This window comes from Phalacrocorax aristotelis, chromosome 14 (assembly GCF_949628215.1).
Source record: "Phalacrocorax aristotelis chromosome 14, bGulAri2.1, whole genome shotgun sequence".
NCBI classification, from domain to species: domain Eukaryota; kingdom Metazoa; phylum Chordata; class Aves; order Suliformes; family Phalacrocoracidae; genus Phalacrocorax; species Phalacrocorax aristotelis.
The window spans coordinates 6,933,467-6,960,484 of NC_134289.1; the positions used below are offsets into that span (position 1 = coordinate 6,933,467).

At 44.0% G+C, this 27,018-nt stretch overlaps 1 protein-coding gene across 4 annotated transcripts in view; it reads left to right on the top strand.

The window, feature by feature from the left end:
• Positions 1-27,018, top strand: part of JMJD1C (jumonji domain containing 1C) — a 165,333-nt gene that overhangs the window by 93,734 nt on the left and 44,581 nt on the right. The window contains exons 1-2 of one of the 4 annotated variants that reach the window (XM_075109669.1): positions 8,236-8,475; positions 13,663-13,776. Coding sequence is in view for 1 of the 4 variants with exons in the window: in XM_075109667.1 (XP_074965768.1) it covers positions 13,663-13,776 (114 nt within the window). In the remaining 3 variants the exon portion in view is untranslated. Of the gene's footprint in view, positions 1-8,235; positions 8,555-13,662; positions 13,777-27,018 lie in introns of those variants that run through there. The other 3 variants (XM_075109670.1, XM_075109668.1, XM_075109667.1) reach the window with 3 other exon arrangements.

Below are 27,018 nucleotides of genomic sequence, written 5' to 3' on the forward strand. Positions count from 1 at the left end.
AGAAACTAAAAATAACACTGTAGGGGGGAGTCCATTATGATATCTAGGTTATTTTCTAATTTGTTTACTAGATAGACTGATGGTGTTTCAACATTATTTCAGCATTATCCTGATGCTGGGATATATTGACTAAAACCCATCTGTTCCATCAGTCTTTATATTATCAACTGTAAACTCTTAACCTCGACTTCTTAGTTGTTTATGCCTGTAAGGTTTTTGTCTTTGAGAAGTTCTTTCAAACCTTTTATACTATAGAGTCAGGATCAAATCAGTATATTAGCAACTGTATCTCAGTGTAGGAAGTCAGACAAAGTTACAATATGATCATAAAACAATCATAACAGGAAAAAATACTGCTCAAGAAGGTTAAAAGATACTTCTGTATGTAGTCTCAAACTAGATTCTATTTCTCCCTGCTTACATGACACACAAAAGTGAGGTGAACAGTCTGATACTTCTTTCTGAGGAGTATATATTAGCATGTTGCCTTAGTAAGATGGAGCTCTTTACAAAGATAATTAAAACACAATGCACCGATGTTGCTTAATATTTAAGTCTTAGTGTTTGGAAATATGATACTACTACTTTTAAGGTACCATTATGCTTAAAGAGTACATGTTTAGGATATAAAAAGGATATATCTCAGAAAACAGAGAAACCTCCAAGTACGACCTTACTCCCAACAAGCTGGGACTAAGAAAGCACAGAGGCACTGAATCCAAAACGAGTAATCCTCTCCTGCCCCGAATGGCCTTTCCCTATTAAGGGAACCCAGAGGTAGCCAGACAGAAAGCCTGCAGAACTGGCAAATTGGGTTCCCGATCTTCTGGAGACAGTGGAAGTAGAGAAGGAGGAAGGAATAGAAGTTGTAGCCTTTTACCTATTCACCAAAAAACCCACCCCATTCTAAATATGTTGTAAATTGAATGTGGTTATTCCACAGCTCTTATTCCACCTGACAAATGGTGAAATATGTTGCTGTCAGTAAAAGGGAGGACATGTAAAGACTGGAGGAAAGGCCGCGAGGATTCTTTTTCTTCTCAGGAATGTAATCCAAATTTATGTATAACAGCTTCATTCATATGATAATCTGAAGCAGGTATTTCCCTCTTTCAGCTTCTACAAGGTGTGTTCTTCTAAAATACTGCTTTCTGTTGTTTGTATTTTTTCAGGTTTTTTTTATACTTGACCTTTTGTATGGTTTTGAGGCTTTTGTTTTTCCAGATAGCTCCAAACACAAGCTCCTGTCCAACGTATCTTTTTCTCCTGGTCCCAGCTCTGTTTCAAGAGCCAATTCCACTCCCTGTAGGGACATTCTACTTAACTGAGTTGTTACAGCCTACTCAAGTGACCATTTTACAGCATGATGTCAAGAATATGTTGCATGCCCTGGGTGTGGCGTCAGGCGTATGGGGAACATTTAATATTACAAGAGTCGCTTGGATACTGTCGTAGGGCTGTGGGAATGGAAAATACCGGCACGGGTGTATTCGCACCACTGCCATAACAGAGGAAGTGATGCCTGGAGTGAGAACTGCACCCTCTTTCGCCTCAGATGGAGCCAGTGGCTTGGTTCCAGGAGGCGGCCCTGGACCGAAGGGCCTGCCGGCAGCCTGAGCCATCAGGGAGCCAGAACAGCAGTAGGAAGCCAAGCTTTCTGTGGTGAGGATGCACCTGAGCTGTTCTGGAGATGAGCAAATAGAAAAATGCAAAATAAAATACAGTCCATTTAAGAGACAGGAAGCTGACTAAGCTGGTGAATAAGATGCCTTAGACAAAGGAAAGAGAGGGAGTAGCAGGGCAGAACAACTAAAAAAGATCAGCAGAATTGGGGAAAAAATAAATAGCGCTCTGGAAATCAAAGTTAACAAGGATGTAGGGGGTGAGAGGGGGGAAAAAATTGGTGAGGCAGATGTTTAAGCTCTGGGGAATAAAAACAGAAAGGGACCTTAGGAAAGCTAGATCTGGGTGACTCTCAGGAAGTGAGATGTGTCTCAGAGAGGCAATTGGGAATGTAGTATGAGAGGGGCAGGAAGCAGTAGGAGGGTGAAAGGTGGAGTCCTGTTCTGTAATGGACTTCAGTTGGTGGGAAGTATGAGAGGGAGGCAGTGCCGGATGCTGAATCAGAAGAGCAGCAATTCAGTGGATGTAAGAAGCCCAAAGCTGATGTTCTCCATCACGTTGTTTTTCTGGAGGTGAGGCTGGAAGGAGGCCGGGTAAATGAATGTTACATCCAGTAGGTTCAGGGGAAAAAGGATGCAAGAACGTTGTGAATGTTGGCGACAGGGTTGGAAGAAGAGAATAAAGCCAAGAAATGAGTTGGAGGGAGTTTGGCATTACTGTGAGGGAAGCAAGAAGGCTGAAGAAGCGTGAATACTGAAAAATATGGATGGCACCCAAGTTAAAAAGGGTTTCATGAATATTGCAGAAGGAGTGTGGTAAGAACGTTATGATCTTGAAGCTTTTGTGCTTGCGTTGTGGAAGACAGAATCCAGTCCCAAGGTTAATGACTGTTGTGGCATGTTACTGCGACACTTGGAAACTCGTATGAAAGTCCAGGATTTCACCCTGCAATGAGTTGTAGAACAAATGCAGAAAGAGAAGGGTTCCTTTCTCCATGGAGTTAAAATTTGAGAGCAGGTCAAGGGCAGATGACACACAGAGACAGGCAGGTGGGAAATAGGAGGCGTTGCTTATGAGGGTAGATGAGGCTTCCATAAAGCAGTGGCCAAGCCACGCTCAAGGTTTCAGAGGTCAGTACAGCAAAGCAGAGTTTTAAGAAGAAAATGGAAAGATGTCAATGAATCAGCTTTGCAAGTGTTGTCAGTAAGCTCTTCCCCGAAATTGATAAATGAGCAATAGTAGGATCGGGAGATGCTGCTTCTGCAAGTGCAGTTTGATGTGATGGGACTGCTGGGGGAAGGAGTGCAAAGAGCAGATGCTGTGGGCTGGAGGTGTTTGTGACAGCATTTTGAGTGGATTTGAACATGTGTGCATTTATTAAGGCCAGAGGGAGGGAGGCTTCAGTAATCAAAATGCAGGATGAGTATAGGGTGGTGCTCTGAGCTATGGGAATGGATAGAAAAACATATGTTTTTCTAAGCTTTATAAGAAAGATCTGCAAGAATTTCACATAACCTGGACCCAGAAGTGAGAGAGAGCAGCTCCCACTTAAAGATGACATTGATGTTACTGGATTTGAGTGAGTGGCAGGGTCACAGCATTTTTGCTCAACTAACAAAGAGAGAGGGCATAGGAAAACACTAGTCTTATAGCAATGCTGGGCTTGAGATGCAAGACATCCACAAAGGGATGCCTGAGAGACTGCTCAGTATTTTGTCTTTGGACATAAATCTGGAACTAGAGCACTGTTCTGTAGGTTCCAAGTATAAGGACTTGTACCTGTAAATGGCATGCTGCAGAGGCTAGGCAGAGAGGAAAATGTCAGCGGCAGGCTGCTAATAGAAAGTGAATTAGGGGAAGGCGTAGAATGGGCTAGAAAGAAAAGAAACTAGGGGCAGCAATTGTAAAAAATACTATTGAGGTAGCTTAGACCTGAAAGAACGAGTTGAATTTGTACAAAGGATTGGGGTTTTGTAACAGGAGACATGAAAGCAACTTAATCTGAAATTATTTGCCAACATTCAAAATTTGTAGCTTCTGAAGTTTGCAGATAATTTAAACACTGGCAGCAAACACCAGCACATAAGAAAACTCATGCAATACTGTTGCCCGCAATGATTTTTTTTTTAAATGCCATGCTTCTGGTTTTTCTTTTACCAAGATTATTGGTCTCCTGTTGCAGCAGGGACACCAATTCAGCCACAAAAATAGTGCAAATTTACTAACAGGGCTTCTTCCCAGAGCTGCGATTACAGTACTGGTATGGTGAAGTAGATGGGGATGAAGTAATGGGGAAAATTGCACAGTCATGTTGATGCATGCAGCATTAAACCCTATGGTGCTTGCCCAGGGAAGGACAAAAGAGATTTTAAAAGTTGATTGAAAATATTGCAAAGATAGAAACCATATTTTAAATTGGATTAATCTGAAATACACTGTGAAATCAGTTAGTGCTGATAAGCGAGTGTATTAATTGTATTGTTGCTTATGTTCCTCCCTGTACACTGTTGTCCTCAGCTTCTCAATTTTGAAAAATGACTAAAGATAGCCTGGTGAATTTTTTGCATGTCTGGATGTTTCCAAGTGAGATTTGCTCACCTCCATAATGAGAAGAGAAAGTGTAAATGCAGAATTTCCCAAAAGAACCGGTGCCTAAATGCTAGCTTACTCTATTTTATGTGTTGCAGCCTTAGTAGTCATCATTGTTTCACACACATTAATTCCTTCTTTGGACTTTGGCTTCTGCACTTAAGTACACCGTTTGAACTCAGTTGGTTTGCACAAATACGTAATCAGAAAGTTTATTTCTCCTCTAATGTGAGATGGGCTGTAGCCCTCCTCATACACGGTATTATTTCTGCAGCAGTATCAGTATGAAACCGTTCTGCTTGCGAAGCAAATGTAGGGCAGTGCACAGAGGAAGAAGATAAGTAGAAAAATGCTAATTTAAATGAAGATGACCAATTTAAATAACTTCCATTTGTTTTAAAGTTTAAATATTTACCCATTTGCAATATTCACCTGTGCTCTTTCCTTGCCAGCAGCAGCGCACACATAGGTTTCTCAGGTGAGGTATGGGGAAGGAGTGAGTTTGCAGCTGAAGGGGTTTACTGCCTTCAAGAAACGAAAGGAGGGTTACAGCAGACCCCCCAGCTCCACGTGTGCTTCAGTTTCCCCATGTCCTTGTGGTGTTTCTGGTAGCGCAGTGCCAGCAGCCTCCCTCCCAGGAGGGCATTGACTCATGGCCCAGGCGCTGGCTGGCACCAGCCACCCGGCAAACGCCTCTGTGCCAGGCCGCTCAAGGGAAAAACCTGCCAGTGTTTTAAACGGGAAAAATAAAATTAAAAAAATAAAAAGAAAAAAGAAAAAAGAGCAGGTCTTGCAAAACCATGCCAACACTACCTGGCGTGCCTTCTGCCTCAAAGCAAACAAAAATCAAACCAAAAACCTCCAGCAGAGGAAGGCGAAGCCATACGCCACCTGGAATTTTTTGTGCCATCTCTAAATATACAAAACCTGCAGTATGGCCATCCTCGCATGCGTGGCTTGAGCTGGAGCCTGGGGCGTGCTGCAGCAGCACACTGGAGGAACGCTTTGCCGTACGTAGTTGAAGTGACAACTGCGATTTTAGGAAGGGAATGTTTGCGTTTTTCCGTCGATTTTCATGATTATCTGTAGTTCTAGTGATTATCTGCAAAATAGGGCACACTGTGTTACCAGTAATACATGTATCCTGTGGCAGCGAGCCAAGACAGTAATTGAAGGTCAGGGATTGTTTGCTGAGTGCAGTTCACTGTGCTGCCTGATTCCATAGGGGACTGGCAGTGCCAAAGAACAAAGGCAGCTCTGTTCTGCAAGCTTATAGTATGGCTTGTTTGACAGAGCTCAGGCCCAATTGTGAGACGAAGCAAACAGTAGTTGGAAACAGCACTAAAATAACGTGAGTATTAAATAAGCCGCTCTAAAATGTAGTATTTTGCAAATGTCAACCAGGATAGGAATATTTTCCATATTTTCCATAGGCTTTGGGATTCTTAAGACACTGATTTTGAAAATTTTTGTTTAAAAATCAGTCTTAGTGCCTTTACGTGGCAAATTTAGTAAGTTGTGATGATGTAAACATCATTCTGTGTTGCCCTAGTGTACTTAAGATTAGGAATTGCACCAGTAGCAACTTCATTGGGTTTTTTAATACTCTCAGAAGGCGTTTTCCCACTTAGTGGATTTTTACTGAGATCCTCTTTAAGTGAAACCCTTAGAAAGAGTGTTGCTGGGTTAGTATTCCACACGTAGCTGGTGCCACTTGAGAATTTTTAGCAAAATCCCTCTGTGGTAATGAATAGGTGGTGCTGCGCTGGGTATTAATATTCTTTGTTACTAAGTCGCAGGCTATTAATAAAGCTTTGTCCAAACAGGCAAACTTGCCTGTCCTCCAGACAGTCTTGTGATTTGTATTTTAACAGTGTCTGTCTTAGGTATTATTAAGGATTGCCTGCTTTGACAGTTGCACTACATACCATGCAGCTATCACAGCACCATTAGTTTAATAGTAGCGTGAAGTATGTTGCGCTCTGTAATAGACATAATTTGCTTGCCCTTCCTGAAATAATTCTTAGTGTTCGGACTCTTACTTGACAGAAATGGTAAAACAAGCCCCTGAAACTGTATGAGAGCGGTACAAATTTTGGTGGTAGTAGCCGTATGTCTTTGGGGTGTTCAGTACTTGGAGCTAATCTAAAATGTGCTTTCAAAGTTAAATTGAAGAACATCCAAGTATAGAATTAAGTTTAGAAAAAATACTTTATTTCTTGACTACGTGGCAAAGTCTGGGTTCAGGGTATTTCCTTGTGCCAGCTATTGACTTGGTAGGTTGAATTTTATTTTTTAGAGGTGGTGAGGCCTCTGAACCAACCAAGCCTGTGAAGGACTCCCTCACTCCTTGACAAGCTCCCCGTTGCCGTTTGGTGGCAGGGAGCAGACAGGCTTCTGTACCAAAGGGGTAAAGGTGGTGCAAACTGTGGCCCCAAACATGGAATAAGGATGCATTTTAGTCTCTGCTACTGCATGACCTCTCTTGGTACGAACAAAAGCAGCTGAGGCATTATTCCCCCTGACCCTGGGAAGACAGAATTGGAAGGAAGTCAGGCCAAAATGATGTTAGTGAGATGTTTGTTTTATTTTTTCTTTTCCTCTGGAGATGGGGAAGTGCAGCCCCACGACGGCCTTGCTGGGGCAGGGGGTGTGCTTTGGGGGAGCAGGGGGGGTTAGTGGCCCCCATGCTCTGCTGGCTGTAGAAGGTGGCCTTTTTCTGGCTAGCCCCAAGGGTGTGCAGATCTGGTGAGGGGCTTGTGGGGTCAGTGGGGCTGAGCGTGGGGGTGCTGGGGACGAGAGGAGCAACTGTCCAGCCTGGGTGGTCAGGAATAGATGGAGGCTGCTCCAGGCACCGCCGCCTGCCTGCAGCCTTGCTGCCTTATAAGGCTGCTCAGCAGCCTTGGGCTCCCCGGGCTGGGAGACCACTTAAAAGGGAAAATCAATACAATAAACCGCCTCTGCTAGTGTTCCTTCAAAGCAGTTTTGCAGTTGGGTGGTTTGAACCCAGACTGGGTCGTGTCCAAAAGCCGCATACAGGTAGCCTGGATCCTGCCCCGCTTGCGTGCGTGTCTTGTCACAAGCTGTTGCGGAAGAAATCCAGTTGCCGGAGAAAGGTCCGTGGTGGATAGAGAGCCTTCCAGTTCAACTTTAATTTTTAACTCTAAGTATTTTATTATTTCAGAGCTCAGTATTTTATAGCATTCCAGTACACCTTTAAGCTTACATCATTTGGAGTAATTCAAGATGAGAACAGAGAGGTAGTCATGCACCGATTTCCCATTATTCTCATACTTTCTTGGCAAGCTACACGCTTTGTATTTTTTCCATAAAATAAAATATGTACAGCTGTTTATGTTTAGAGGGGTTGGAGGAGATCAATGCCTCTATCCCAGCCTCCCTTGTGATGGGTTTTGGTTTTTTTCCCTGTCCGTGCTTGTGTATGTGAGCTAAACCCAAGGAATGCATTGCAGGCGTCGTTGCTAAATTTCTGTTTGGAAACCATTTTCTCATTAGATAGTGCACCATGCACTTTCTTCTCCCTGGACTATTCAGGTGAATTGATGTTTTCATGTAAACAACTGGTTGGTTAGTGCTATTAGCTTCTGTACAACAGTAGGAAAACACGTTTTGTGGGGTGGTTGGGTTTTTTTTGTCAGCAGGAGAAAATAGGCTGCATGCTGAAAATCAGAAAATCGTGCTCGAGAACGCCTTGCCTCGGTTTATGGGCTGTAAATCCTTGCCGGTGGCGGCGCCGTGCGCTGTGTGCGAGAGGATGGGCGGAATTTTGGGGGACGGGGGAAGGACTTTGGGGCCATAAACTAGGGTTCAGGCTTTGCAGGGCGCCGCCGAGCTCTGCTGTGGGGGCCGCCGCCACGCGTGGCCCGCGGCTCCGCCCCCGCGGGACGTGGCCGCCTCCCCGCCCCCGCGGGCCGCGCCTGCCCGAGCGCCGCCCCTTCCCTTCCCTTCCCGCCGCCCCGCTCCCCTCGCGCGGCTCACGGCGGCTCGGCACGGCCCGCCTCCGACCCGCACCGCGCTCCCGCCCCTATGTGAGCGGCGGCGCGCCATGACCCAGCAGCGGGGACGCGCCGGGGCCTCCGCGGCGGGCCCAGCTCCGCGCTAGCCCCACAAAGGGCGGGCGGCGAGCCCTCCTCCTCCTCCTCCTCCTCCTCCTCTCCTCCCTCGGCCCCGCCGTCCCCGCCCCTGGCGCGGCCACCCGGCCCGGCCCGACCCGGAAGCGCCGCGGCGAGAACCATTTTCCTTGTGAGTTCAAAGGCGGAGGCGGGCGCGGAGGTCCCGCGGGCCGGGCCGGGGCGGGCCGGGCCGCGGGGCGCCGAGCGAGGTGGGTGCCGGCGGGCGGGTGGGATCGCCGGGGGGGCGCATCCGCGGCTTCCTCCGCGGGACCCCCACCCTCACCCGCGGACATTTTAACTTTCCGAGGGGCGCCCGCGCCTCTTTGTTTGCCCTCCGCGGCGGCAGGGGAGGAGCGGCGTTTCGTGTCGTGTGTCGTCCCCGGTGTCCCCCCCCTCCGGGTCGTGGGCTTCGTGTGTGGACCCCCCCCCCCCCCCCCCGGGGTCGTGGGTGTCGTGTCCCTCCTTCCCCCCGCTTTGTGGGCTTCGTCCCCCGCGGTGTGCGGAGCGGCACACGTGACGGGGGGGCTTCCGCGGGCGCGGAGGAGCGCGGAGGCGGCTTTGTGCGCGAAGGCCGGCACCGTGAGTACCGGCCGCATCCCCGCCCCGGGGGAGCCTCGCAGGGGCCGCCCGAGCCCCTCGGAAAAACGGTAGTTTAAGAAATTGAAATACTTTTTTTTTTTTGGTCATTAAAGAGGTTAAATTCCTGCCGCTAACGGCGGCCGCTGAACTCCAGGCCGCGTTGGCCGGACGGCCGCGGCGGGGGCTGCGGCGCGGTGCCATGCGGCGGCCCCGGCTGGGCGGGGAGGGGGGCCCGGCCGGCCCTGCCTTCTGCTGGCGGGCTCCGGGGGCTGGGGGGGGTCCCGCCCGCAGTAACGCCGAGGCTGGCAGCGGGCTCTTCCCTAGGGAACTCAGCAAAGTAGCCTGCAAACGGGAGAACTCCATGCTCGGTTTTTATACCAAATCTGCTTTATTTCCCTTCCCCTTTTCCGCTCGGTAATTCTGCCTTGGAGTACAAACCATGGCAACAAACAGGCGTTGGAAGAGAGCTACGGCTATTTTGAATGATTAAGTGCCATAATGAGAAGGTGCCAGTGTTTGCGCTATTGCAGACTAAACAGCGAGGCTGAAGAACAATATGTGGAAAAGTTTGCTGAATAGCACGTCTAAATTAAGTTTACATGATCTTTTCAATTTTTGTGGGTTAAAGAGGAAAAAACTATAAAACGTTACAGGTTTTAAAGCCTGTTCTCTTTACGATCTAAACTCCTCTAGAGAGATTTTTTTTTAAAAAAACAAAAAAAGGGGCAAATGCGGTAACGTGATAGGAAGGGGTGCTTTTGCGGTGTGAGGAGCCGGCTTCGGGCGCAGGGTGCCCAGCTAAGCAGGCTGCGAGCTCCAGCGAGGCAGATGAGGGTGGTGGTACGTGCGGGCTGAGCCGGGCAGCAGCTGCGAGCTCAGCTGTAACCCGAGCGTTTGCTGCAATGAGCCCTGTGGGTGTCAGAGCCTGGCAGCGCCGAGGCTGCAGCAGCCGGGAGGCAGCAGCTCGCAGCCGAGGTGCGGTGGCTCCCGGAGTGCCAGGGAACTGCCTGCTCGCACGGTGGGGGCGGCTTACCACGTCTACAGCTGCTTAATTGCATTAGGCAGAGATAAAAATGCGCTGTGTGCTTGCTCGGTGCTGCTTCCTCGGGAAAGCGGGGCCTGTGGTTGCCATGGGGGTTTTGAAATGATAAATAAATAGATGAGTTGTGTTACTGGGCGTTAGAAAAAGCAGTCCATGAGTAATCCGTTCTATTCGCAAGTATTTGGTGAATGCCGTCAAATAGTTTTGAGATTGTTTGCTGTGAAGTGATAGTGCTTAAGATTTTCTAAAGGTTTGTTTGGATTTTGGGAATCACAGAATCATTTAGGTTGGAAAAGACCTTTAAGATCGAGTCCAACCGTTAACCTCTGAAACCAACTTTTTTCAGTCTCGGAGCTGTGCCAGACGCCTCCCGCAGGCAGGTTATTTCGTGCATGAGCTGGGGTAAAATCATGGGGAGGTGGGGGCGGGGAGTGGCAGAGTAAGAAATGTGTTTTATTCGGTATCAGGGAACTTGGTAGCAAAGCAGCCAAAGTGTATGTGTTCATAGAGATCCCTTTGGCCAAGTGCAGAACTGTGGTGGAAAAAAAATAAAAAGCGGGATTTTTTTTCCAAGCAGCCGCTTGGGAGAGTGCTGAAGTCAGATGTCACTTAAAATGGAGTGTTTGAGTCCTTTGCTTAGTTGTGGCCTTCAGGGAGCTGGCTTAATGTAGGTGGTAAAAGGAAGTTTTATGCAAGTTTGTAAGGGAGATTTTTGTTTGAAGAGGATCAGTTTTTTCTGGTTTCAGCCAGTGTGCCTGATTCTCCCTAGAATTGTCCTCCACTTTGGGAACAGAAAGAGGCAGCGTCTTCCTATGAAAGCCTGCAAGGAACTCGTTGGAGCTTCTATCTATTTTCATGTTGTTACATGTCTCACATGCTTGCCTTTAGTAGCTGACTCTTGCCTGCTGTGCTCTTGGTCTGTTTTTCTTTGTGCATATGTGATGTGTGGTGTGAAGTTTGGTCATGTCTTCCATCTTTAAGATTTTTTTCAAATCCCTAACCCATCCCAGTTTGGATCTCTCCTTGGTGGCCTGCCTATCTCCTGAAGCTGGTGGAGTCTGGACTTTGCAGTCTGGCCTGCTTTTTTTAAAGGGTGGGGTTTTGTTGTTCTTTGATAGTGGGAATGTTTTCTAATAGTGTCTGAAAAATCTCTAGTTGTGTGCAGCTGAGCAGCCATCCGTGTATGAGGCGGTGTGTGACATGGCGTAGTTTTGCTTTATTTATTTACATATTTTTCCTCTGTGCTTGTGGGATAGCCCGCATCCTCCGCATGTGTATTTTGGGGGCGTTGGCCTGTCCAGTGGCATAGATCTATGAAAGCAAATGAGAAGGCATCGCGTTTCTCTTCTCAGAATAATCACACTCACAAATCTATGTTTGGAACTAGTTCTTTTAATACCAGCAGTAAGATAAACCAGTGGCTCACATGTACCTTCATCGGTAGCGTTGCCTGAATCCTGAATGATAACTACAAGCCATATTCCACACAGTTTCGTTTTGGCTAATGATGTGGTATGTCCTGTTGTTAGTAGTTGGAAATGCGTTTCTTGACCTGAATAATAGCACAGAAAGGTAGAGTGGACACAGTAAGAAGTAGAACAGTGTATGTGAAGATGCGGGGGCGAATTAAGAACTGAAAAACTACAACTTTGACTTTTTAAAAGAAAAGTTTGTCTGCTTGTGAGTTTATATGGCTAACGCTTTGCAGTTTCGTGATGTGAACTCCACCCTCTCTTAACTTGACCCATTAGCAATACAGGATCCATTATAAAAAAGTGATGCAAGAGCAAAGGCCCTTTCTTAACTATTAGAGGTTAAATAATTATTTACTCTTTGGCCTCTGTAGTTAGCATATTATCGTATTCTCCTGCCCCTCCACCCCTTTCATCTAGTTACCCTGTTGTTGAGATGGCTGACTGGCTGATAGGTTTTTCTTTTTCCCTTGCTTGCATGAGAAGGGGTATCAGCTGAAGTGAAACCTTAAATAAAATGGAAACAACGATGCAGTACCTTAAATCTGAGCATTTGCAGGATTAGATATATTTAGTAGAAAGTGTTGCGTATCTCCACTGAAGTAGTCTCTCATTTGTTTAGTAAATGCTAAAGCTGAAGCTCCAGAGAGGCTTGAGTTATATTTAGCCTAATCGCAAGGCAACACCTTTGTAAAGTAGGTAATGAAGTCTGATAAAACCTTGAGGGCATCTCTTAGGAGCTGCCTGCAGACTGGCTGAGGGCAGGTCACTGACTCTGCTGCTGCCCTGCTTAGGTGACTTCTGTCAAGCTACGGGATTGCTTCGTGCCTCAGTTTCCCCGTCTGTAAATAGGCGGCCGTGATCCTGCCCTCCCCTTGTAAGTACTGGGGGTCTGTTGCTGCGGGGTGTTGTGTGTGAGCTAGTGATGTCCTGTTGTGATAGCGGCATCTTAACAGATGTTGGTGTAGCATTTGCACATCGTTTCATGTGGTTTGACCTGCCCTTGTTTCTCCTCTTTGCCTTTTCCTCCTGCATTTTAAATTTAGAATCAGTCTCAAAGGGCTTTTTCTTTTCCTGTTTTCTCTCATTGCTATTTTTTTGTCCTGTAGAATAACTTTCCATTTTTTTTTTTCTGTCCCTCCATGTTTTTTGCCCCTTACGTCCTGCATCTTTCTGCTGGTCGCTTCTTTTGTTCATCTGTGCTTTCCTCTTGCTGTTCCCATCTGTCTTCAGAGCAGCATTTTCTCTCCCCTCTATCCGCTGGGATTTCCTTTTCACCTGACTCATCCCCTCAGTACAGCCCCGCTCGGTCATGCTCTCCTCGCGCTTCTGTTGCAGGAGACCCAGCCAGCGGGGAAGGGGGCCGCCTGCTTGTCCCCCCGCGGTGGAGACCTGCTCAGGTCGCGGCCCCCGCCCCGCTCGCCTACTGCATCCCGCTGCGCCTGGACGAGGCCCGGTGCTTCGGGCAGAGACTGGGAGGGGGGGGGGGGCACGGAGGAGCCCGTTATTCCCCGCTCCCCTTTCCCCACGCCTGGCTGTTGCAGTGGGGCCGGGAGGTTTCCTGCTGCCTCCCACATGCTGGGAAGCGGCGAGGGGCTGTTGGCAGGAAACCTCCTGGCCCCACTGCAGAAGCCCTGGGACCGGGTGCTGCCGTCTCCGAAGCCGTTGCGCCGGAGCAGCCGGTTGCTGCAGGGAGGAGCGGCTGCGGGGGCGGCAGGCAGCAGAGTCAGAACAGATGCAGAGACAGGCAGGGAAATGAGATGGTTGACTCAAGGCAAGGTGAACGATTTCAGAACAGGAAGGCGGGGAGCATTTTCACGTCTGCAGTCGGTTTCCACTTCAGTGTCCTTAGTGTAATTACCACTGCGCTAGCTAGTCCTGCAGGCAGAAAGAGAGGATCTGCGTGCTAAGCTGTATGTTTAAGATATAATTGTGCTCCTGTACTTTGAGCTTCTGTGGTAAACACTCTTGCTCAAGAACAATGAGGGAAAGGAAGAATGTATGGTGTAGTTCCTTTTTCTAGCTGGTTTTCCACCAACGGCACAAAGGAAAAATGACAAAACAAAACAAAACAAAAAATCCTCCTTTCTTGTATAATTAGTAATTGTTATTCTGTTTTAACTTGTTTTGGTGGAAGAATTTTGTCAGTGTTTATACAGTCCTGGGGGTTTGATGTACTGAGCTTTTTTTAATTGGTTAATTTTGTTTTCTTTTTTTCTAATAGACATTCAAGCCCTTGGTTGGAAAAAGTGTATACAATTCAATTACTGCAGTAGAATTCCTTGTGGACAAACAGCTGGATTTTATAACTGAAGATAGTGCCTTTCAGCCCTATCAGGTAAGAAATTTGGCTAGTGTGTAAGTACAGTCTGTTTAGCTTAGTTAAAATCCATGTGTTTATTATTTTTCAGTGCATTTTACAGTCAAGTTCTGTGTTACAGGAACAATTTCCTATTGATTATTGGCAGAGGTTGTTGCTCATTTTGTGAAAGGTTCTATCTAGTACTGTACCTGATTCTAGTGAATCTGATCGTGTCAATGAGTACTATGCAACTAATATTACTGAACCACCTTTAAGTAAAATACCTGATCCCTTTAAATGTTAACCAGTACCATTAATTGTAGAGCAGATAAAAGATAGTTTCCATCCTTCTGAAGCTGGGCTTTCCTTTCTATGTCTTTGCACTACTGCAGTGATATCTGACGTACTGGGGGTTTTTTTTGAGAATGAATAGCAGAAATTTTTTTTTTTTTAAAAGAAAAAACACTTTATCTTGCTGTTGTTTCTAAGCCTGCTAAAATATCTGGTATCCTTTATTTTAATGCCTTATTTATTAATTAGAAACACATTAATATTTTACTGTGCGTGTGTTTAAAGAACAAGAGGAATAGTGCCATCCCACACCCAGTAAGGTCTAAAAATCTCTTCTATGACGAATAGAAAAACATTTGATACTTCAGCTTGTGCTGAACTGATTGCAATTAGAATAGCCATAAATTCTCTCTTACGCTGGGATGGTACACTGCAGTGATACAGAAATAGTACTTTGAGACTTGGAATAACAGATGGCCCTGAATAAACGCTATGTAATTTTGTCCTGACACCCCTTCTTCCCTCCTCCTTCCCCAAGATAGTTTTTTGCTGGGTTTTCCCCCCCCCCAATACCAAATATAGAGGTAGAAAGAGAGAAGTGACTGAGAGAATCCTGGGTAAAGGAGAGGGAGGTTCAGTTTGTGGAAGGGCTGGTGCTTTTGTGTGCCTGCGGTGGGGAAGCCAAACGAGTTCAACGCTTCTAGTCAGGGTGAGGTTACATGTTACGACTCGAGCTGCCCAGACAGCTTGGCTCTGCTGCAAAGGACAATTAGACCACTGTTAGACCCCACGCTAGCGCCTTCAGCCTTCTAAACTGGCACAACCTTGCTTTTCAGAAACGGGGAGGAGAGAAGTCTGATGTTAGGGAGCTGAGCTGGATCAGCTCAGGGTGCAGTGAGTGCTGTGGCTTCCTCTAGGGAGGGGGTCAGGATGACGCAACACAGAGTGGGATATCCTCCTTTGGCAGCAGCCACCGACCTCTTAAATCAGCTGAGCATGAAGTGTAAATTTGCCCTCAGAGTCCAGCCGCAATCTTCCGGATTCATTTTACAAAGCAAATACTTGTGCTAGTGTCTGTTCTTTGCCTGAGATCTATGAAGATCATGTCTGATAACGTTCATTCCAGTAACAGTAATCCATCTTTTGGATCATTTCTTACAAGATGAGCTGAGCAAAACAAATTGAATATATGAGGAGGACTGCCTTTTGTAAAACGGTCCTATTGCTAGGCCTGGCTGGCAGTAACACAGTGATGCTGTGTGTATTTTAGGTCCTTCATTTCAAGGAGTGTTTACTGATACAGTATTGGATGCAGAAGCACCTTAATGAGGGAAGGTGCATACAAGTTGAAGGTGTCACTTTTGAAAATGTGGCATAGGAACAGCTGGCTTTAATTACCAGCATTAGCAACTTCTGTTTTCAAAGAGGTGTTGGCCAAAAACTGGTACAAAGCAGTAGCTTGTGGAAAATAGTTCCAGATATAACCTTGGTTTCCCTAACTCTTGGCCTCTGTTTTTGACACATAGAGGGCAACTCTGTGTGAGAGGTCAGGTTATTTCCTCCTCTCATGGAGCAAACAGCTAGCTATTAAAACCTGAGATGGAGGCTACTGATCTCTATCAGTCGTAAAGTAGTTTGGTGACTAAGAGATACCTAAATTGTCTGTCTGTTTTAACATTACAAGAAAGCTGCTGATTCCTTTTAAGTACGAAGGCATCCAGAATTTGCATCTTAACTGGACATTGCTCAGATCTTGAATGTGGATACATAAAATAACGTTGAGCTTTCATCAAATAAAAGATTTATTTGAACGATGTGAGAAGTTTTAGAAATTACTTTCATAGGCGTATCTGTCTGCAGGGCTAGCAATGTCTCCTTGCCAAGTGTTACGGGTTAATTTTACAGATATGAACTTTAGTGAATTATAGTGCCTTTAACAGAAACTATTTTATTTAAATATGCTAACTGAATTACATACCAGCAGTGTGTTAGAGAGAAATATTAACCTGACCATTATGAGACTGTTTTCTCCTGAAGATAACTGAAGTGGGAGGATTATCTCTCTTCATTTGTTTTGCTGGTTATTTTTTGTTAATGCAGGAAATCGTGTTCCTAGCTTTCAGTCTCTTAATGTAAGGTGGTTTTTACTTGTACCTTTTTTTTTGGAAGGCCTTCCTTTTCTTTGCCATTATAACAGGTTAATCTTTGGTAAACTCCCTGTGAAAGTCTGCTTTTCTAAAAAGAAATTAAAAAATGGCCTTTTTGCTCCCTTGTTTGGTCTGGAATACTGTTAACCTGCTTCTGAGCAGGTTACAGAACTGAGGAACCATTCTTTGCAGAGATGAGTTAACTTTGAGTCTTTCTAAATGTGTTTAGTTTTTGGTTTAAGCTCTCATGGCCGTACATTTTCAATATGAAGTCCTTAGAGACCATGGTGATCTAAACACTTCTTATTTCGTTTTGCTGTTAGTGCCTAAAATTCCAGTACCTTTCTGCCAAAACAAACAAAGTTTGAATCTGTGTGGGAAGAGTCCCATTTCACTTCAGATACAATTCTTAACTACTGAGTAATTTTTCCCATCGTTGCATATACTCGTAATACTAGTAATGGGCAGCAGATGAGCATTTGATATGAATTCTGCTCCGATCAGTTCTGGTCAAAAAACCGCAGTGCTGTTTAACATAACTGTTGGGCTGAAGGGCTTCATGAATAAGGTGGTGTTGTCCAGTTCAAAGGTGACAACTGCTGAAGGCAAAGAAAACAGCGCACTTGGCATCCTTTTAGTCTTGGCAGGAAAAACAGAGTTTGAGTAGTCAAAGAACTAAATTACTGTCGTTACCAGAAGTGGTTCTTCCAGAACAAGAGTAAAGAGACTTTGGCAGGACTTGCTGGGGAATTGTGAACCACGGATTCCCATGCCATGTCTGCTCTTTGCATAAATAAACATGTTTCAATTGTTCAGAGATTCAACAACCTTTGTAAGAACTAGATGAATTTCATTATTAAAAGTAGGATGTGCAGCTGCGCTATTCTAGCCTGTTTCCATTTTTTTCATACCTTCACAAGGTTTTCTATAGCACATATTACACTTGTGTGTGAATTTGTTCTTTACAAATAAATGTTATGTGACTTTTCTCTTACGTGTATACTGCTTTGAATCCTGCCCTTCTCTGTAAAATTTCCTTGGCTTCTCTACGTGTGGTGCCTTGAACACCAACCTACAGCTTGTTTCCGGTGGCTTTTATCTCTGTTGCTTCATAGAGGATACAAACTGTATTATTGTCTACGTGAAATTTGTGTGACTGAGAATGACTCATTCATTAATCTGAGGTGGTCAGACCATTTAGTCATGTAGTTCTTTTATGGTGGTGACAAGGGGATCTTGAGGAGAAAGCAGATCATTTGCTTTACAATGAAATGAGAATTATGTTCCTTTGCAGGAAGTAATAGACATAAAATTTACGTGTCTTCTGTGTCAACCTATTATCTGTCAGAAACATAGTTTTGAAGTGTGGTGTGTAAGTCAGGTCCTTAATATCTTTCTACTTTGCATTCACAGTATGTCATGTATATTTTGTGATTAAGTAAAAATTTACAAATTCAGTAGGTTTTGTAGCGGCTTTTGCCATAGATAGAAAATGAACACACTTCTAAATATGTTTATTGTTAAAATATTTTAAGCAAAACTACAGTAAGCCTAGGCAATTACAAGTATGACCAAAATCAAATACTTAGAACTGAAATGGTTTTCTGTAATAACTTGTACTATTCTGTGACAGCTATGTGTCTGTTCGTTATGATACATGTAGTAAGTTAAGCAGCAGCAGAGCTGATGATGCCTTAATTTGTTTAAGCATTGTAGTTTACTTGAAGGACTATAGATGGGGATGTGAAGCATTAAAGCTCAGCATATGGTATGTGTGACCTCATCAGTGTGGTGTTTTGTCTGAGTGGTGTTTGGCAGTACCCGTCACGGGCACTGTTAGGCTGAAGTGTGTGATTCTGCTGTTACTGGCCGAAGCAGCTGGAGTCAACTGCATTAGACTCTGGACAAGCAAATAAAGAATAACAAAAAGTGGTTTATATCATGTTTTTCTGTAATGTAATACACTCATGGAAAGACCTGGAAAGTCTCTGCTTTGCCCAAGCAGTCAGTGCATTTCAGCTGTGTGTCTGGGTCAGGGGGAACAGGGTACATGATAGATTATTTGTTTCCAGATATACACACGCGTTTTGTGTGTGTGGTAATATATTCCCAAAGAATTTGTGAGCACACAGCACGGGAACAAACATACACAGCTGACCCGGGTCAAAGAATTCAAATTAAGTTCCTTCACAATCATCAAGCTTCCTGCAAAAGAGAGGGTATTTCACCACTCAAGGAAGGAAGTAGAAGGGTGTGCACACAATCTTCAAAAAGTCCTCCTGCATATTGGGGCTAAAAAAAGAAAAAAATCCCCTGTGCTAAGAATAAATCAAGAACACACTTCATTTCTTCTCTATGGTGGAATCTCTCTTGGATCCTCTCGTTCACATTCTCCATCAGAACAATTTTTTTCTTTTTTTTTTTTTTAAGACAAGCCTTCTTGGTTTAGTGTTTCAAAATGATAAGGTCTGCCTGTCTACCTCTGTGCTGAAGGTTGCAGATGTAAAGATAGGGCACTGAGAAATCCCCTGTGGGAGGTGTTACATGCACAGTGATAGGCGTGTGTACTTTGTTCTTTTTCTAGATGTGCATTGCAGGTCTGAGAGCTGGCAGGTCAAATGTCTAACACACCTTCAAGGTTGTTGAAGTAATAATAATAAACTTTCTCACTAATAACGAAATAAGTACCTTGATCAGGGTCTAATGCCGCGCTAATCTTACTTGCCCTATTAGAAATTCAAGTGCTATATGCCATGAAGTAAGGCTTGAGAAAAGGGTGATGTGCAACTCTGATACTCTCCTTTTCTATTTATTATGGGCAGACATTGGGTATTTCAGGCCTGAATGCTTTTGGGTTTTGTGACTTGTTTGCCCGTAAAGGCAAACCAGTTGTATAACGTGGCTTGTGTAGTAATGACATGTACACAAAAAATTCTTTAAACATCTTGAAACAGGGATAAAATAATATTTTTCTGTCTGTATTTTAAGCACCCCATAATCATGCAGTGCACTCATCTTTCAGACTTCTCTTACTTTAAACTAAACTTCAGACTTAAAAATAGCTACTGCAGCTGAAATTCGCTTTTCCCATAAACGTACCTCCACTGACCAGGCAGGCAGGAGTTTTTGGGTTGGTCCCACCCTTTGAGGTTGACAGAAGCAGCTCGGGAACTCCTGGTGCTGGCCAGCTGGCAGCCATGGGCCATCATGTGCTCACCTCCTGTTTTCGTTTCCTCCATGGGCGACAGAGGCACACACAACTTTCTGCATCTTTAACTCTTCTCAGCGTCATCGTTAAGAGCCGTCCCTATTCTCTCTCATGCCTCTGGTGTCTGGACCACCCATAAGCAGTCCAGCTGGCTTCTCTGGCAGCGTTGTAAAGAGTGATGGTCTAAACAGCTTGTTACCGATGCATCTATGTTTAAGTGTACACTTCCAATGTGAGGGGAAGCAAAAGGCTGCATCCAGCTAGAAGTGGGTCAGGTGACTCATATCAGTGCTTGCTCCCAGTTACACATGTGGGACAGAAGAGTTTCTTTGGAGCACTTGCAAGGAGAGAGGAATGAGGGAGGAGGGATTGGCACCCTCAATTTTTAGTCAGAGGGAGATGTGCATCATCTCTTCTAAGCCTGTATTTGTGCATCCCTTTGAAAAAAAGCTGCTTCCCTGAGGACTACTTCTGTCTTTATTCTCAAAATAGGTGGAATACAATTGTACCTTTCTGTTTTAATGTGATTTCTTAAGAAATAAGGGCTTAAGAAATAAGGGCTTTAGTAACCTTTTTTTTTGTGTGTCTCAGGTAGGTTTGATGCAGGAGTGGAGTTTTTCCAGATCCGATAAGCCTTAGGGAAATGAGCAGTATGGAGGGGAGGCCATCAGTCAGAAGGCAGGTGGCCTAACTGCCACAAATAGTGTGGCTCGTGCAGGTAGTAGGGGGAATTCAGGTGGCACTGCTTGAGGCCATGGGAAGGTACACGAGGAGGAAGGGGAGAGTTGTGAGGTCCTTGGGATAAGCTGAGGTTGCTGCAGTGGAAGTGGGCCTCAGATCCGTGGGAAAACAGGTTTCCTTCCACTGTGAAAGAGAAGCTTGTTTTACTCTTCTTACGATTTTCAAAAATCATGGTTGGTTAAATGGTTTGACTCCATTAATCCTACTCCAGGAGATAGCATTGAAATAAATAATTAAAAAGTTAGAAACTCAGATGAACAAAACTTGTTTCTTCTTTTGAAAGTGAAGATCAAATCCTTTCATTGAAGTATTTTAGTACTTCTCCAAAGCAGTCTAGTGATTACCAAATTTCCAAATCCATCCAGTGTTCCTGTGTAAGGAACTTCCTGCGTTTGATCCCAAATTATTACTTTTTTCACCAGTATAAGCCCGTGGAAAATACTGCTCAGTAGTAAGAGAAGGAAGTTTTCTCCTTGGTTCTGTGTTCTTAAAATTGCCGATCTTCACATTTGATTTATTAAAAGTGAAAGTTTTAATTATTTTTATTATGTGATGTTCTTGACCAACACTGTTTTCATAATCTGGATGCAAAGTCAGCTCTTAGAGAAGTCTGTTTCACTTCATAACCAGATAGTAATTTGCCAGTAAGTTCTTGCTTTCCCAGGTAGTTGCTGTATGTTGGAACTGGGAATCCTTAGTGCTTTTGGGGAACTCTGGAGTGTGAATGAGGGTGAAATCCCACAGTCACTGCATGAGAGTGCTCACCCAGGGAGCAAAAAGAGTAGGCCTTCCTGTATCTCAGGTAATGGGGAAACTGAGTTTCACTGAAGTGTGGTGTTGTTACCAGAATTAAGCTTTAGCTTGATATGATAAACACAATAGCTCATTTGATGAAGTGCTTATGGTTTTGTTTGCTCTCGTTCCTTCCTCTGATACAGCATTGCTTTGTTCAGGGCTGTTACTCCATAGCTTTTTCTTACAAAATGTATTTTTGAAATTACACCTAATAAGAAGTACTAACTTGTAGTCTAGGGTTAGTGCTTCATGAGAACTGCTCCCCAGCCTTCAGCAAGCTGCAGTTAGTAGAGGCTGAGAGCTGTTGCAGTTCCAGGTCTGTGTATGGAATTCCTTTTCCAGGCCAGACATCTGGGGAGAAACTCAAATAACTTTACACAAATTTGATTTTCAATTAAAACCAAGTATGAATCTTACTATTTTCTTAGACATTGGAAAACTTTACTAATAAAACAAAAAGTGCAGTATTTGTTTTGAGGTAGAGGGCTTTGTGTACAGTGCCTTTCCCGATCAAACTTAATTTCTTTTTAACAGTATATTACGGAATTAAATAGAGTACGTAGGGTTTTTTTTACTACCGTTGTTTGTAAATACCGATCCCCCCTTCAATCTAGCAAACATTTCCTGTCTTTTGAATGGAATTAAAATTAACCATTCCTGTTTTTCCCCTGCATCGCCATCTTCTTATGTGTGCCTGCCAGCATTACTGGCAGTAGTATTTTAGTATGCTTTTGCTGAGCAAGTGGGTTTTTGAAGCACAATAATTTCTGTGTGTCTCACAAAATTATTCTGTATTTGACAATTTTAGTAGTGAATTTTAAACATACAGTTTAGAAATTATATTTCAACCATAGGGGCTGGGGTTTTTACCCACCGTGAATGTTTTCTTCCCTTTCACTATCTTCTTTTGATCAGTCCACACCACTTTGGTATACAACAGATGAAGTCAGGTTGCAGCAGATTTCAGGATGCATAATACTTGGTGAGAGAAGTATAGTTCTTGACAGGCTTCCCTGCCCACCCCCAAGTGGTGCAGTTCAGTTTTGAATTATGTTTTTAATAGGAACTTTTTGGTTCTGTGTGCTATTAGATTTATCAATGGAAAAATACTGTGTAGCAGACAAGCATTGCATCAATTTGAAACACTGAATGACTTTTAAGTTTACTCCAAGGAGCTTATTGCAGCAACAACTGAAACATCCCTGTTTACTGATTAGCAATTTAATCTTTCCTCTTTGGAAGACCATTATTCATCTGCTCTATAAAAGGCACAGCCACTGCTTTCTCCAGAGTTGCAGAGAGCTATAGTGTTAATCCAAATATGACATACATCCCAGCTGGTCAGATCTCTGTTATTTATAGGGAAAATTCCTCAAATGGCTTCAGCAGGTCAGCACGGAGCTCTTAGCAGAAAAAAAAAAGCACACGATGATCTGCGTTGCTTCTAATATTGTCTTGGGGCAGAGGCATTTCCACGTTTGGACAGTGATGGGCTCGCTGTTATATGCTAAGCCAGATGGAGAGTCTGCGCCATATCCCTGAGACCAGAGAAGTTTGTTCTTCTGAATGAAATTCTGCAAGAAAACATGCTAATTGTTTTCCCAACACAATGCATTGCTTCTGTGCAGTGCTGCCTTAAATCCTATTAGAAATTAACGTTGAAAAGTTCTTTGCAAATACGGTGATACTGGTTTAAAATGTGTTTTATGCTGAACTACTTTCATATTATCAGCATGTTGGCCAACACTGTTAGGTAGCACTGTTTCAAGAAACACGTTTTCAAACAAACCCCAGAAAACTGCTTGAAAATAAAACATTAATGTAATAGTAATTAAGTGGACCCAACTCCACTGAAGCTGGCTTTCAAGAGCATTGTTAAGATAGCTGATGTAGTCTTTCCTCTTGGAAAAAAACCCAACAACAACAACAAAAAAACCAAACAAAAAAATGGTTAAGATAATTTTATTGTGGGAAAGATTTGTGTCTGCCCGTAATCCTCATGAGTTACGGGGGGTAAGGGAGCTGGAAAGTTGGTTGTTCCCAGAGCTCCCATTTGGTAAATAGGATTGAGGATACTTGCAGAAGAGACTGGGTAGCTGTGTGACTGCTGGTAACCTAAGTTGGTGGTGGTTTGAGTTACAGAGCAGAGTGTCATTCACTAGAGTGAGAGCATGTTTCTAGGAGGTGATGTTGATTCTAGGAGTTGTCGTCAGTCTGCCATGTATTGGATAGTGTTTTGCAGTTTTCTTCTGCAGGTTTGAACTGAGAAACCTTTGCTCTTTAATATAATAAGCTCTTAGTTATCAGTAGTCTCGTCAAATAATACTGCGTTGCTGAGTAATGCAACTGATAAAAAGATTTGATGGAGGTAACTACCATGAGATAAAAGATGAACTATCCGGCCTGTCATTATCTGTGGTGGCGGTATACAGCTTTCCAACTCTGCAAGTTCAAGCTGCCGCAAGTAACTTCTGTCCCTGATGCAAGGAATATGCGTCTTCTGTAAAATGGCTAGATTTCTGAGGGCATCAGGCTGCCTTTCTAGCAGCCCACTAGCCCAGACAACTGATGATCAACAGAATGTACTTTCTTTTTTTCTCAGACACCTCCCTCCGTACAGCTTGTCCTTCAGCTGATATGATTTGGGGAGTTGTTAGATACCTTCTGAAAGCTGTTCACAATTCACAGGGTGTCTGGGTCTCAGTTTAAATTTTAATACCAACGTACAAAAGATTTTTCTCCGATCTACTCACTTAGCTGCTCTCCTTGTTAGCATCAACTTCACTCTGCTAATTGCTTGCTTCAGGGAAATGTCTGCACTTTGAGGTTTCTTTTCCCATAGTGGCATTGAGTTGCTTGGTAAGTGACTCAAAGGCTTGTTCCAGTATCACCACATGACATGGGAGTTACTGGCTGAGCGGGGTAGGACCAGTACTCCCTCCCTGTTTCTCTTAGGAGTAGATAAAACAAAATGCAAAATTAGGACTAAGTTGCATATTGCTGAGATGGTGGTGATAAATGTATGGAGCCTGCAGTGAGGAAGGAGAGGGAAATGTGACTTGGAAAAGGAAAGAAAAGCAGATGTATGGCTGCATCATCAGAATGAGGGAGAAGGTGGACATGGAGCAGTGCTATTCACTCGACTTTCATTTTTTTGTACGTGGAGAAGAATGTAAGTACAGTCACGGCAGTGCTCGACATGGCAGCTCCAGGTTTGTGGGTAGGAGCCACTTGTTCAGGGCAGTCTTCAGAGCAGGTGCTAGAAGATCCGTCTGTCACTCCAGGAGATTTTGCTTTTCTGACCCAGATTGTTCCAGCTGCTCAAAGACAGTGACATAACCTATATATATATATATATATTTAAAAATCTCTATTTTCAAATGCAAAGCTATTGTAGAAGTCACTAGAGGTTGCTTTGTGACAGTATCTGCCTGGCCCAGGTTTGGTTTTGCTTATCCGTTGGTGGCTGCTTGCTTCACTGCTGCATGCTCGTTCCGTTTGCTGCTCTTGTTCCCTTCTGCCTTTCCATACTAGATTCTCATCTACAGATACAGGAATAATGAGGCGACTTGTAAAAAACAAGTTTTCTAGCGTGCCGGTTTCACCTGCGACATTGGTAGTCTTACAGGAAGGCAAATATATCTTATTTTTGTGTTTGTGAGTTAAAACCAGGGAATATATTTGACTATGAGTCAGATATTTTTTCCCCTGTATATTTATGTTCCTAACTTTAATATATTTTTCCATAGGATAATCTTTTATATATTCAATAGAAATGTTCTGGTATTCTTGGGGGTGAGAGTTATTCTTCCAGAACTGAACTGATTGGTGCAATGATGCTTCTTCAAGCCTGAAATCATCGCTTGGAGAAGCATATGCAGCCCTGCTCCCCTAATTCTCAAACCTGATAATTAAAATTTTAAAATCAGTGTCAACTCTTTAATTATTGAACAGGGGAAACGAGGAAGGAAGTAGGAGTGTGTGGGGAGAAGTATTAAGCATGGGGAAGAGTGGGGAGCAAAAAACCATTGTTGATAGCTTTTCCTGGGAGATGTTAAGTTTACTGACAGTTGGAAAATTACTAAACTTCTACTCCTCATTTCCTTGCCTTGTAGTTTTGACTTTCTACTTATAGAAGACACTGAAAATAACCCCTCATCTTAAATGCTTGTGGTCTGAAATATCTATAAATGTTTGTCCTTTTCCGAACAATGCATTTAGAGCCCCTTGTTGGGAAGGGATTGGTTTTCCCTGTTCTCTCGCCTGGCCTCTGCACGTAGAGAGAGCGTCACTGCCCGTCCCTGCCTTTTCCCATGCAGCGTGCCTCTGCGCACGTGTGAGCAGCGCTGACCTCAGCTCGACTTTGTTTCAGGTTTAGGGGTCAGGGTTGTGCCTTCAAGCTTGACTTAACTGGTTCAGCTGTAGCCCAGCAGCTGCTGGGTTTGAATGAGGTAAATTGTGACCGTGCACTCGGAACAGCAGAAAATAGGTCAAGTGTGGGTTGGGTTTACATGGAAAGCGCTGGCGTCGCCTGGTAAGCCTAAGCCTCTTCTCTCTGCTCAGACAAAGCCGTTTAAGGTAAACTGGGAAGTTACCATCTCCTCAGAAAACTTTCTAGCCTTCCGTACCCTTGGTGTTTCTGGCTGGCGTTGCCCTTCGTGACAAGCCCGGAGTGGGAGGGAGGTTGCCCTTGTTGCAGGGGCATGCGGTGGGTCGGGTCGATGCGTTCCCCCCGGAGCGGTCCCCTCTGGAAGGGCGTTTCTCTGCTGGCTCGTGCGGAGCAGCACAGCCCTGCAGCCTCCAGCGCCTCTCTGACCTCCTGCCCACCAGCTGCAGTGGCGTGGCAGCTGGGGTAGCCTTTCACTTGTCAGAAAGGAATAAGGAATATACTGTTTACTAGTGGTTTATGCATGTGTATGGATCTAGAAAGACGGGCAAAGCAACAGAAGATCTGTATATTTTAGTCTCAGCTAAACTTGTTGATTTCCCTGTAGGGTTTTAGTGTGGTCTGCATGGCCTCGGCAGTACTTTCCTGGTGATACCCTTGGGGGCATCAGTTGCTGCCAATTTCTCTGTGTTTTGGTTAGATTCTCATCTTCTGCCACTGGAAAAAAGTCTTGTAGTAAGGCAGAGGGATACTACCAATTTATACATGATGTTAAGATCTTTGGTATTCTGCCTGTCCGGATTTATGTCACTGTTTTGTTTTGTGGGTTTTTTTTCCCCTGCTTACTCTGATGTCAGACAGGACTATTAAGATTGAAGGTTTGTTAAAAAGTTATAATCAGTGAAGGAGATTACAGATAGTGATATAATCAGATATGTCAGGTGACATAGTCAGTGAAAGATAAGAGGAAGAAAAAAGGAAGGCTAGTTATCAAGGAATGAAAGTAAGATAATTTTTTTAATGGGAGAAAATAATTTTCTAAAAGATGGCATTAAAGGACTAATAAAAATTCTCAGTAGTCTAGATTTTAAAAACAATGCTTTTTATTGCCACTGTTCTCTGAAGACTGTTGGGACAATCAGTAGGCAGGTGTTGGCGTATCTTGTTCCCTGTTTTTCAGACTGCGATTTCCAAATCAAATTTCTATGCAGCTGAAGTTCCATGCAGTTGTAAAAATGATGTGGTGCAAAAAGGAGAGAGAAAGAAAAGGGTGGCAGGCTCATTCTGTAGAAACTGTTTTCAGAATATTCATTCATGAAACAAGAAAACTGAAGGTTCAAGCTTTTGACACTTTGATCTCTGAATTTTTTATTTGCACTGTTTGAATTTAAATGTGGTCCCTTTACCATTAAAGTACTAACAAAATGCTTATTTCCATGTGCAGCACATACTGTGTAAACATTATAAACAGGACTCTCAAGTTGGTTATGTACTAGTTTGCATTTAATTCGTGTCCTAAATTATCAGAAAACCTCTAAGCAGCCAGAGGAGGCTATAGTTAATTAAGCCACAGATGGTGAGGACTAATGTGGTGTTGACCTTTGCGAGGACTGCAAAATCTACTTAGTCTTTCTCTGTAAAACACTAGCTGAAATGAGTTCCTACTGATACTAAAAAGATGTCCTTGATGCATTGAAGCCAAATGCAGA